The following is a 12194-nucleotide window of genomic DNA, read 5'->3' as shown; positions in this document are numbered from 1 at the left end:
AATGTCCAGTTGCAAATATTTCATGCATGTTCAGGACGATCTTAAGAGAGACAGATGTTATCACTTCATCTCAATTCTTTACTCTTAAAGTTAAAAAAAAATTGTTCAAAAAAGGGAGCCTGTTGTTCCATGGTTGTCGTTTGTTAATGTGGTTCATAGGTGTTTCTTGGTTTTTTTTTTGTATAGATTAGAACGTTGGTTTTCCTGTTTGAATTGTAAAATACCGCTTATTTTTTGGCCCTTTATAGCTTGCTGTTTGATGTGAGCAAAGGCCCTGTGTTGAAGGCCATACTTTGACCTTTAATTGCTTTTTATACGTCGTTACTTGGATGGATAGTTGTCTAGTAGACAACTTTATAGTTCGTTGCAATCCGTCAATACTTTGGTTTTAGTGAACATCATTTGTGCATTTAGGTGCATTGTCACTTCCGTACCTACGAAGAGTGATTGGTGGAAAAAATGATAATGCTATATTGCACGAATTTTTCGGCAAATAAAATTCTTATAATTGATATTCAGCACTGCTTTCATCAGGTCATTGTGATTAGGTACCTACAGAACAAATATTACTTCTAGTTTATCCTGCACTATGACGATCACTAAGACTTGATGGATGTTAATAGTGCAGGGATACAGGCGATCACCTCTATCTGGTTAATGACCTCATAAAGGCGCTCATAATTCAAGAGTTTTTTCCAGTGACGGACAAACTCGAAAGTGGTTTATTGGCACTTATACCACATCTTTTTGTTTATATTTACACTCATTTAGTTAGCATGATAATATTTCTTACCAGTGACTGCTCTAAATTACAGAGCAGTTCCTTAAAATCTTGTATGTCACATGAAACAATAACTGACGATACCAGGGACAATAACTCTTCACAAAGGTCATGTGTACTAATATCAAGGCCATTCTTTACTTTGTTGTGTAGATATTGCTGCAGTAAGATAAATGCTCTGTCCAACATTGTTGTCTTTACGTCAAGGGATAATACAACAGTATCTTTAAGTTTGCATGATTCCTTTAAAAATCTGACTGCAGTATTCAATTTAGGGCTGGTCTGAAAATATATTTACAATAAATAATTTAAATAACCATTTGTTACAACATTGTAGCAGTATAAACTGCTAAAAAAATATTTGACTATAAACAAAATACACATACCATTTCTTAGCATAAAAATGGTGTGTTAAATTATATTTACTTCAGCCATAGGAAAATTACTAGAGGCTATAAAGAGCCTGTGTGGCTGACTATGTGCACATTCCAACAGACAAAATAGAATTCATGACAAAAATCTCTGTGTTGCTGATCATTTATTCTTTAAAGTTCTCTCTATCTTGTTTTGGTTATTGCTCAAAACACAAAAGTAGGCGCAAGTAAAATCCTAATTTAAGAACAACCACTCTTATGAAGAGTGACCCTCACAGTCTACTAATTATACCTGCAAAATTTGACTTGTTAGTTGATCTTCCCTTGCTGGTATTTTTGTGATTTAAAGTGTCTATTTATCTAACATAGTTTCTATCAAATAGGGCAAAACACAAAAATAAAAATGGTAAAAATTATTGAAGGACAGGTGACCTAAAAAGATGAGACTTCTTTAGAAATATATAGACCAAATTTTGTTTGTTTATTGACAGATAAGGGAATTGAGCACTATTTTCTCATAAGTGTAAACATGAATTCTAACTACCTGGTTGCAGTGTAACTGGTCTATGGACCACTGTACTAAAAATTCTGAATTTTTCTGCAGCTTTTTGTCTTGCTTTTCACTCTGCTGAGCAAGAGCTGAAAACATGTGGGTAACAGGTGGAATAGCTGGATTCTTGTCTGATGTTTTCCTTACTGCACACAACAAATCAAAGACTGGTTCTGATAAAGCCATCACATATTTCTTACTCAGGGATAAAATATCCTCTCTGACATACGGTCTTTGTATTACCTTAAAAAAATCAGAAAAAATAGTTTTAAAAAAAGACACAAAAATAACTAAATAAAACATATAAAAGATACTGTGTTAGGTTAAAGAAAATTGAGACACGGAAAGAATTCTAGAAATTTTTGGTAAAATTTTAAAAGACTATGAACTCTAAACTAGTATTTTTTACCATACAATAGCCAACTTTTTATGAACTTCTGAAAATTTGGAAAACAGCAAGAAATTTATTTTTACTTTTACTAATAGCCATTTTTTAGTTTAGTTTTATGTGCTTAGTATTCTCTGACCCCTTAGTGTGTTGGATTAGACAGGTTGCACTGTATCAGTAAAGGATCAGGTAACTGTAACATAGGTTCTATAAACAATAACTTGGAAAACTATACAATTTTTACAAGATTGTTATTTGAATGTGATGTTTGGAAGGAAGAAAAATAAGCAATAAGCAATAAGAATTACAGATATATATTAGTACATATATATTAACCCATGTGCCAGCTACAGGATAATTTTAAGTAACCTGCCTATTAGAAGATAGACAAAAAGTCTTTGTTCATTCAAACCTCTGATAAAGAAGATATACATTTCTTCCACATCATTTCAAGTTGAATTTTTTGTGTATCTTAAAGAAGTTCGCTTGTCATGTTTTGGAATTTTGACAGATTTTTGGAAACCTCTGGTTTTATCCATTTGAATGCCTTTAAAAATTTGCCTATTGATCCCCATTTTTCTTTTAATAGATCATTAACATGTATAATTTTAAGCCATTTGTAAAAGTCTTATAAAATTTTAATTATTTTTTAAAAGTTTTTGAAAACTTAAACTTGTCAATGATAAAGCTATGAAAAGTCAAGGGAGAACATTTTCCCGCCAAAATTTCAATGGCTAATATCTCGGAAACAAGCACATTGACCTATATATTTTGTTTGTTCTTTTGATTCCTTTTTTAATCCCCTATCAATATAAACAAGTGTTTTGAAAAGCTTACTATTTCAAAACTGAGAAGCGAACTCCCTTAATGTCAAGTTATCTTGCATTCCACTAAACTGACCATCATTACTTACCATATTGAATTGCTGAACCAATAAACTGACCAACTGCAATCTGGCTTCTTGTGATCTTTCCACTGATAGACTTTTCTTCAGTTCTTTTTCTAAGTTTGCGATATCACTTCTCATCTACAACATGGTTTAGTTATTTATATTTAGTGATGTAACACTATAGTTTTATACTTACAGCGTCTATTTCAAAATAAACTGATATATTTATTTATTTTAATCTGATAATTGGTAGATTGATTGATTACTAAATGCTTTGTGTACAATGTCAAATATGGTTTTTGGTGGGGTTCGTGTTGGTCAGTCTTAAGTTTTCTATGTTGTTTTTTTGTATAAAGTTGTTTGTCTTTAGTTGGGTTTTTTCGCAATGACATTGCCAATTTATCATCAACTTATGAGATTGATTATCCCTTTGCAGTGTTCCCAAGGACGTTTTAGTGCTGCACTTTTCAGCGTTATCACAATTTTCCACTGTTTTATTGCACTGACCACAGCGCTATCCAAAGCAATCGCGTTGCTATATTTTTTTCATAATTTTTTCAAATGTACCGCTTATACTTGACTTTGGATCATGTGATAGACTGGTTTACTATTTCGGAATGAATTACTTCCGTTGTATTAAGTAACTCCGAGGGACAAGTGTAATAAATTTTACAAAATGGTGACTTTGAAAGATCAAAATAAACAAAGACATCAAAATTGACATCTATTTTTTTTAATTAAAAGAATATATAGAGGCATATATGAATGAAATGAGATGAAATAAATTGACCACATTTCCCTACAACACTCACAAACTTGTTTTACGAACATGACTTTGAAAAACGATCAAACACAGGGGTTTGTTACAATTTACTATCCATACGAACCCAGAAAATGAGGAAGTCTTTGAAGTATTACTTATCACCTATTCATACTAATAATTGTGTAGTCAGCTCTCTTCTACATGTATTCTCTTAATGTTAATGTGACTAAATTTTTTTGTAAGTGGGTGTCTTTCTCAATCAACTTCACATTTTTTTTTTAAACATATGGCTCAAAGAAATATCTTTTAATGTAATATATACTATTGAAAGTAAGAAAATAATTAACCTTCTTCTTACAGTTGATATTGCTAATGAACCCATTGTCATCAAATAGTTAAAAATAAATGGCTGATAAAAGAGACTCCCTTAATTCAAATCAAAGATTCATGTCTCCATTTTGATATTTTTTTTAAGTATCTTGTTTCTCCTATTTTTATATATTTTCTTTTTATTTCTTATCCCTAAATTATTTCCCCAATCTACCCTTTATTCACAAAATCCACAACAAACCTGTATAACAAAGTCTTCAAGTCTCTCTAATAGAATCCCTTCTTTACAAACTGACTTGAAAAATGTTGTTATGAAGAATTCAATATTCTCTGCTAGACTTTGACAGTTCTGTAAAAATAATCAGATTTTATCAAAAAAGCCCTTTACAATAACATTTAAAATATTATCATTAACCTTTTTAACTCAAATATTTTTGTAATCACACGTACAACAAAGTGATAATAGTTCTAAAAACTTTAAATATGAAATATAAGAAAGTAATAAATGATCATGTTGAACCTGATTTCCCTTTGAGTGTCTCTTTGTTTGTTTTGTAATGATTAAGATAATGACACAATATTGACTGCTGTACCCTTATTTTTGACATTTTTACATATTATGTCTATTTATTTTGTTCACACCTTGTTGTCAATATAATGGAATTCTAAGTGACTGTCATACAAGAGAGAGGTTTAGCTAGCTATAAATCCACCATTTTCTACATAAGAAACTGTCTGTACCAAGTCAGGATTATGACAGTTGTTATCCATTCGTTTGATGTGTTTGAGCTTTTGATTTTGCCATTTGATTAAGGACCTTTTTGTTTTTTCCTCAAAATGTCATATTTTTTTAGTTTACATTTTTTCTTATCAATTTTAATTACAAACAGCAAATGAACTACTTGTAATGTTCAATTTACCTGATGAACATATAAACCAAATACAGCACTCAGTAAGATGTTTAATTCCACTATCTTTAATATACTGGATGAAGATTCCACAAGGCATGTAAGTAGTGGTAAGCACTTCTTTTTCAGTTCATTGTTTCCATGGTAACATACAACCATCAATCCGACAAACAACCTGGCTTGATCCAGTGGCTCTAGGAAAGGGAGGGGTAAAGAAGACAATATCTGAAACATAAATCAATTAATAAATATAAAGAGGTATCAACTGGAAGATACCAAATCAAAGTTTATTTTCATTATATCTATGAATTTATGATTCATATGTAAAAAATAAACTACTGTTATTATTCACACATTACTGTTAAAACAAGTTAAATATAAAATTTACTTTTTAAAGTGAATTCCAATTTACTGAACATGCAGATTTTTAATTCTTTTATTACCATATATGAAAAATTTAAGATATGCCCAAGTTTTCTCCACAATTAGAAACCAATATTTTTTTCCAAAAATGTCTGAGTTGGGCATTATATGTGGGGCATAAATTAAAATATAAAGTTTCCTTATACATACATGAAGATGTCCTGAAAATGTGTCAATAAAATCCAGGTTAAGGGTAGTACCAGTCAATGCTTTCTTGACTGCAACATTCAAATCTATCTTCTCTATAAAACTGGAATGAATAATATATACATCACAGGAATCACAAAACATATCTCTTGTACAATATACTCCAGTTTTGATCATTTAGTTGACAATAAAAAGTGTGTTTTCCTGTAGTATTAAAATGTAAAATGGTTACTGCATAATCAATCTAAATATTTACTAACTTTGTAAGGGTATAAAATGTGGTTGTGTTATAGTATTTTTATGAGCACACAAATCATTGCCTATTTATATCACATGTAGACAAACTCAAACAGTCATTGGATGCATTTTATTAGTACACAACAAGAATGTGTCCCCAGTACACGAATGCCCCACTCGCACTATCATTTTCTATGTTCAGTGGACCGTGAAATTGGGGTAAACCCTCTAATTTGGCATTAAAATATAAAAGATCATATCAAGTCGATTGGACTTCAACTTCATCAAAAACTACCTCGACCAAAAACTTTAACCTGAAGCGGGACAGACGGACAAATGAACGAACGGACGAACGAACGAACGGACGAACAAACAGACGAACATAATGCCCCTCTACTATCGTAGGTGGGGCATAAAAAACAACCTGAGATTATTTCTGATATAGTGCATGATGCTTGTAGGTCACAATAAAAGGTAAACTTTTTGTTCTGTTTTGTAATTTAAAAGATATTGAAACCATGTGCTTGCACTATCATTAATATTTGTAGTATTTAATAGGTTTAATTGAATTGTTCTTTATGAAGAATCTCCCTATCAACATACCTTTTGTTTTTCTGAAGCCATGCCTTGTCTCCAAGTACTGGAAATAGGTCTTTTAATGATTCAGCTGAAGAAGTCTTCTTTTTACTACAAAATATTAATGTGACTTGGTTTTTTTCAAGGGTCGTTACTATTGCAGTTAAAAATAATTTCATAGCATTCAACCAATTTTGAAAAACCAAATTTTGAACTGATGTCACAGGAATTTTAACAGTTTATATGGGTCTAAAAAAAATTTAAACAAGAATGTGTCCAAAGTACACGGATGCCCCACTCGCACTATCATTTTCCATGTTCAATGGACCGTGAAAATGGGTTAAAAATATAATTAGGCATTAAAATTAGAAAGATCATATCATAGGGAACATTAGTACTAAGTTTCAAGTTGATTGGACTTCAACTTCATCAAAAACTACCTTGACCAAAAACTTTAACCTGAAACTCGCACCTTCATTTTCTATGTTCAGTGGGCCGTGAAATTGGGGTCAAAAGTTTAATTTGTCTTTAAAATTAGAAAGATCATATCATAAGGAACATATGTACTAAGTTTCAAGTTGATTGGACTTCAGCTTCATCAAAAACTACCTTGACCAAAAACTTTAACCTGAAGCGGGACAGACGGACGAACAAACAGACGGATGAACGAACGGACGAACGAACGGACGCACAGACCAGAAAACATAATGCCCCTCTACTATCGTAGGTGGGGCATAAAAAAAGGAAGGAACAAAAGTTATAATCTTCTTCAGTATATAGCATGTGAAAAAGGGAGATGTGGAGTGTAAGTCAATAAGACAGAAACCCAATAACAAAGTTGTCATGATGACATCTATGTTTTCTTTTGCTAAACTTATGTTCATGTTTTGTTTGTAGTAGAAACTTTCCCAGAAGTGAATTTTCTTTTCATGTACTTGTAGAGCAGTGTATCACTCTCTGGTACATTGTAATACACCTTATTGCTATTTGTCTGCCATTACTGGACATCACACAGGTTCCCATAAAATTTTGAAGTCATAAATATAGAATAAAGGACTTTTTGTTTATGATACTGACTTTATTTTCTGATATTTTCTGTGATAAAGTCAGTATCAAACACAGAAAGTCCTTTATTCTGTTTATCGGTAATTTAAAAAAAAAAAATCGCTACAATAATAGAGAAAATAACAAACTAACTTCTTTTTGGCGTCGAAACACGGCGAATCACACTTGACGTCACAGGCTGCATTACGTCATTTGAAATTTTGTCACAGTGCAGTAAACATGGTGTTCTCTTGCATAAAGTATTGAAAAGGAATTATTGCATGCGTTTCATTAATATTCTGCTTTGGACATTTGGACACTAACTATGGCAAATATAATGGTAGCATAGTGATAGTCAGAAATAAGAAGGATGCGATATGAATCGGCAGATTTTTCATAGATCATCATTTTGAGTTCAATAACAAGTTATAATTATATTTTACTTAGTTTAGTGGATAAAATTGCATTTATTTTGTCATTATTTGCTCAGGGTTCATCATGAACACGATCACATTGATTTCAAATAATTTTAAGAAAGCACTGTGAGGAGATCTGAACAAGCTCATTTCCTGTCGACTTCATAATTATTTCAAACATTTTAATAGATGTCACTAAACTTTTAGCTTATAATTCTTGCTTTTTCAAAGTCATGCTCATTTATTTTCAACACGGACCAAAAATATGAAACTTGGGAGTTTAAAGGCTCTGTGGTTACCTTTAATTTCAGAAGTGAATTAAGGGGTAGGCGACCCAGGTAACAGTCACCCCTTATAAAGGCTACAATTCTGGTCAAAGCAGACTTTTATAGTTTGGGGCCCTCGGTTATATCCCCCTTTTTAAAATTTATCCTAGATCCGCATATGAATATCACGGTTCACTTTTTTATTCTTTGTTCTATGAATATCTGTCATATTGACAATGAAACCACATCTTTTAAAATTGTATATGATGGTCCCACAAAAATGTCGAAAAGACTTAAATTTCATTTTTTTCTAGCTTATCTCATGCGATAGCTGTACCTTTTTGGTAACTATTTATGTGTTGCGCTTAAATATGAATTGTAACACTTTATAGTGACTGAACAGGTAAAACAAATACTTCTCAAGAAACAGAAAAAGAAAAATACTTGGAACAGCACCAGCCTATGCATTGGTATTGTATGAATAAAAACTCAGATATATGTTAGTTGTACTTCATATAACGCATTTTTTTTTAAAATCTATCTGGTTTTTCATGCATTTTTTGTTCACATTTTCACAACAATCGTTCAAAAAGGCTAAACTGACTTTGTGAAAGTTTCAAACAATGTGAAGTGTTTCGTTCGCCAAAAATCTCGTGCGTTTTTTTGAGAAAAAAATCATGCACAATTTTGTGAATGAAAGGGGGAAATAGATCCTTACGCGTTGCATTCGCGCATGTCATTTGCGTACTAACCCAATATTTTTTATATCACAGCCAGTCCACTGATACTGACATTATCAGCAAGTACACATCAAAGGAAAAATGTACAAATTACCAATAATACAAAATATCTGAAGCCACAATGGAAAAGTGATGTTATATGACATCAATAGTTAAAGCTGGAAATATTGTTGGGTCAGCCAGGAATAGCGATAAGGTGTATTTCAGTGACACATTAGGTTTATATTTGAACATAAAATGACATACATTAAAGCAAAGATTTTTACTAGCTATATTAATATTTTTCATCAAAGTGTTTTTTGATACATGTAATAACCAATTAAATTTTTTTTATAAACGTAATAAAGAGTAACATTATAATGTAGCTTCTAAAAGTCTACAATAAACCCTACAAACTATGAATCAAATCAGCTGATAAACAAACACGTACAATTTAAGCTTGATATAATTGTCCATCTTGCTCCAGACATCAGAAATCAAAGCTGTTATAAGACCTCTGTGCTCCTTTATAGCATTGCATCCAAGAAAATGTTTTGTTATGCTGCTGAATGTTAGGTGTCTGAAAAATTATATAATATATATATGTACAATTATAGAACAGAAATAAATCAAACTGTGTGAATTAAAAAAAAGAAAAATAAACAAAGAGTTTCCTGAAATAATTTAGTTTCTTTTTATTTATCTCTTGTAATCCATGGGATAAACCTTAACATAATTAATCAGATAATTGTCAATTACCTCTGAATTTTCCTACAATAATATTACAGAAATTACTTATTTCAACAAATAACAAGAGTGCACACGCTGAAATGTCTCGCCTTCTATACTAATCATTGATATTATGTTGATAGTCCTAAGTATAAAGCTAAGCTTTATTACAACTGTCACATAAACTTAACATTAACCAAGATAACTAAACAAAGACCAATGAACCTTGAAAAAGAGGTCCAGGTCAGATGAACCATGCCAGGCAGACAGGTACAGCTAACAATGCTTCTATACAACATATATAGCTGACACATTACTTATAGTTTAAGAAAAATAGACCAAAACACAAAAACTTAACACTGTGCAATGAACCGTGAAAATGAGGTCACAGTTAAATAAAACCTGCTCGACTGACATAAAGATCATAAAATATTTCCATACACCAAATATAGTTGACCTATGGCATATAGCATTAGATAAAAAGACCAAAACTCAAAAACTTAACTTTGACCACTGAACCATAAAAATGAGGTCAAGGTCACATGACATCTGCCCGCTGGACATGTACACTTAACAATCATTCCATACAACAAATATAGTAGACCTGTTGCATATGGTATAAGAAAAACAGACCAAAACACAAAAATTTAACTATAACCCCTGAACCATGAAAATGAAGTCAAGGTCAGATGACACCTGCCAGTTGGACATGTACACCTTACAGTCCTTCCATACACTGAATATACTAGCCCTATTGCTTATAGTATCTGAGATATGGACTTGACCACCAAAACTTAACCTTGCTCACTGATCAATGAAATGAGGTCGAGGTCAAGTGAAAACTGTCTGACAGACACGAGGACCTTGCAAGGTACGCACATATCAAATATAGTTATCCTATTACTTATAATAAGAGACAATCTAATTAAAAACCGATCTCTCATCGCTCCTGTTTCTGATATGTCTCGTGGGAGATCTAACAAAACCGGCTTTGAGGTCACATGTGAGTGAACTAAAAGTCATGAATTTATAAAGATATGCAAATGAGTTGACGACCTATTAATAAGCCAATCAAAAAAGTTTATGAATTATTATGACTGACATTTCGTCGTAAATAAAATGAGTTACATCCCTTTGCCTTACGTTAAACTTCCAGGATCGTGGAAGACTCAATTTCATTGGTCGAAAAAGACACACCTACGAGGTCACTCACATGTGACCTCAAAGCGGGTTTCGTTAGATCTCCCACGCGACATATCAGAAACAGGAGCGATGAGAAATCGGTTTTTAATTAGATTGAATAAGAGAGAATTCAACATTACAAAAAATTTGAACTTTTTTTTCAAGTGGTCACTGAACCATGAAAATGAGGTCAAGGATATTGGACATGTGACTGACGGAAACTTCGTAACATGAAGCATCTATATACAAAGTATGAAGCATCCAGGTCTTCCACCTTCTAAAATATAAAGCTTTTAAGAAGTGAGCTAACGCCACCGCCGTAGCCGCCGCCGCCGGATCACTATCCCTATGTCGAGCTTTCTGCAACAAAAGTTGCAGGCTCGACAAAAACTGAGACTTTTTGATCAGTTTTCTTGCCAGTGAACAACTTGAGTGTTTCTTTCATATTCAAAAAGCTATTTTAAGTAGATTTGGTGCTTTTTTCTAAGCATCCCAGCTGCTGAGCATGTTGCAAAAATTCTGCTTTGGTTTAAAATTATTTTATTAAGTTTCTTCAATATACAACAGATATATCTAGAACTTATATTAAATGTTGTTTTAAAGTTCATTTGTAATGAAGGGCTGATAATTTTATCAAATTATATAGGACAATTTGCAAAACTTAAATTTAATGTGTTAAATGCATTCAATTAGAAAAGACAATTTGAGAAACTTTAATTTAATGTTGTTTAATGCATTCAAAATCAAGGGCAGATAATTGAATTGAATTTGATAGGACAATTTGTATATTTCTATTTATCTAGAAAATAAGGCCTGTGACCCCTGTTTTTATTTGATATTTCTGATATATCATAAATATTTGTGAAAAGTGCTTCTATCATTTTATTTTAACCGATACTCCTTTTAATGTTCTCAACAATAACAAAAAGTGAGAGACGGTCATGGACTGACAGACAGACATACAGACAAGGTGATCGCAATATAAGCCCCACTCTAGGAATGACGATAAAATAATACTATGTAACAACATTCTGTCACAAGACAAAGGACTTACTCATCCGAGTCAATATTGTCACAAGACAAACGACTTACTCATCCGAGTCAATCTTGTCACAAGACAAACGACTTACTCATCTGAGTCAATCTTGTCACACACAGTGTTGATGATAAAACTATCTACTAAGACAAAGGACTTACTCATCTGAGTCAATCTTGTCACACACAGTGTCAATGATAAAACTATCTACTAAGACAAAGGACTTACTCATCCGAGTCAATCTTGTCACACACAGTGTCGATGATAAAACTATCTACTAAGACAAACGACTTACTCATCTGAGTCAATCTTGTCACACACAGTGTCAATGATAAAACTATCTACTAAGACAATGTACTTACTCATCCGAGTCAATCTTGTCACACACAGTGTCGATGATAAAACTATCTACTAAGACAATGTACTAACTCATCTG

The 12194-nt window shown here is 32.2% G+C and overlaps 1 protein-coding gene across 1 annotated transcript in view; it reads right to left on the bottom strand.

The window, feature by feature from the left end:
- LOC139504587 (unhealthy ribosome biogenesis protein 2 homolog) overlaps positions 1-12194 on the bottom strand; it is a 48912-nt gene that overhangs the window by 16165 nt on the left and 20553 nt on the right. The window contains exons 17-24 of the mRNA XM_071294656.1: positions 9263-9391; positions 6394-6477; positions 5557-5656; positions 4996-5208; positions 4317-4424; positions 3007-3120; positions 1700-1948; positions 794-1063 (exon numbers count right to left, since the gene is read on the bottom strand). Of these exons, the coding sequence (XP_071150757.1) occupies positions 794-1063; positions 1700-1948; positions 3007-3120; positions 4317-4424; positions 4996-5208; positions 5557-5656; positions 6394-6477; positions 9263-9391 (1267 nt within the window). The remainder of the gene's footprint in view (positions 1-793; positions 1064-1699; positions 1949-3006; positions 3121-4316; positions 4425-4995; positions 5209-5556; positions 5657-6393; positions 6478-9262; positions 9392-12194) is intronic.

The sequence above is a fragment of the Mytilus edulis genome, chromosome 1 (assembly GCF_963676685.1).
Source record: "Mytilus edulis chromosome 1, xbMytEdul2.2, whole genome shotgun sequence".
NCBI classification, from domain to species: domain Eukaryota; kingdom Metazoa; phylum Mollusca; class Bivalvia; order Mytilida; family Mytilidae; genus Mytilus; species Mytilus edulis.
The sequence above is the reverse complement of the archived record's forward strand: the minus strand, read 5'-3'. Positions and strand labels throughout refer to the sequence as shown.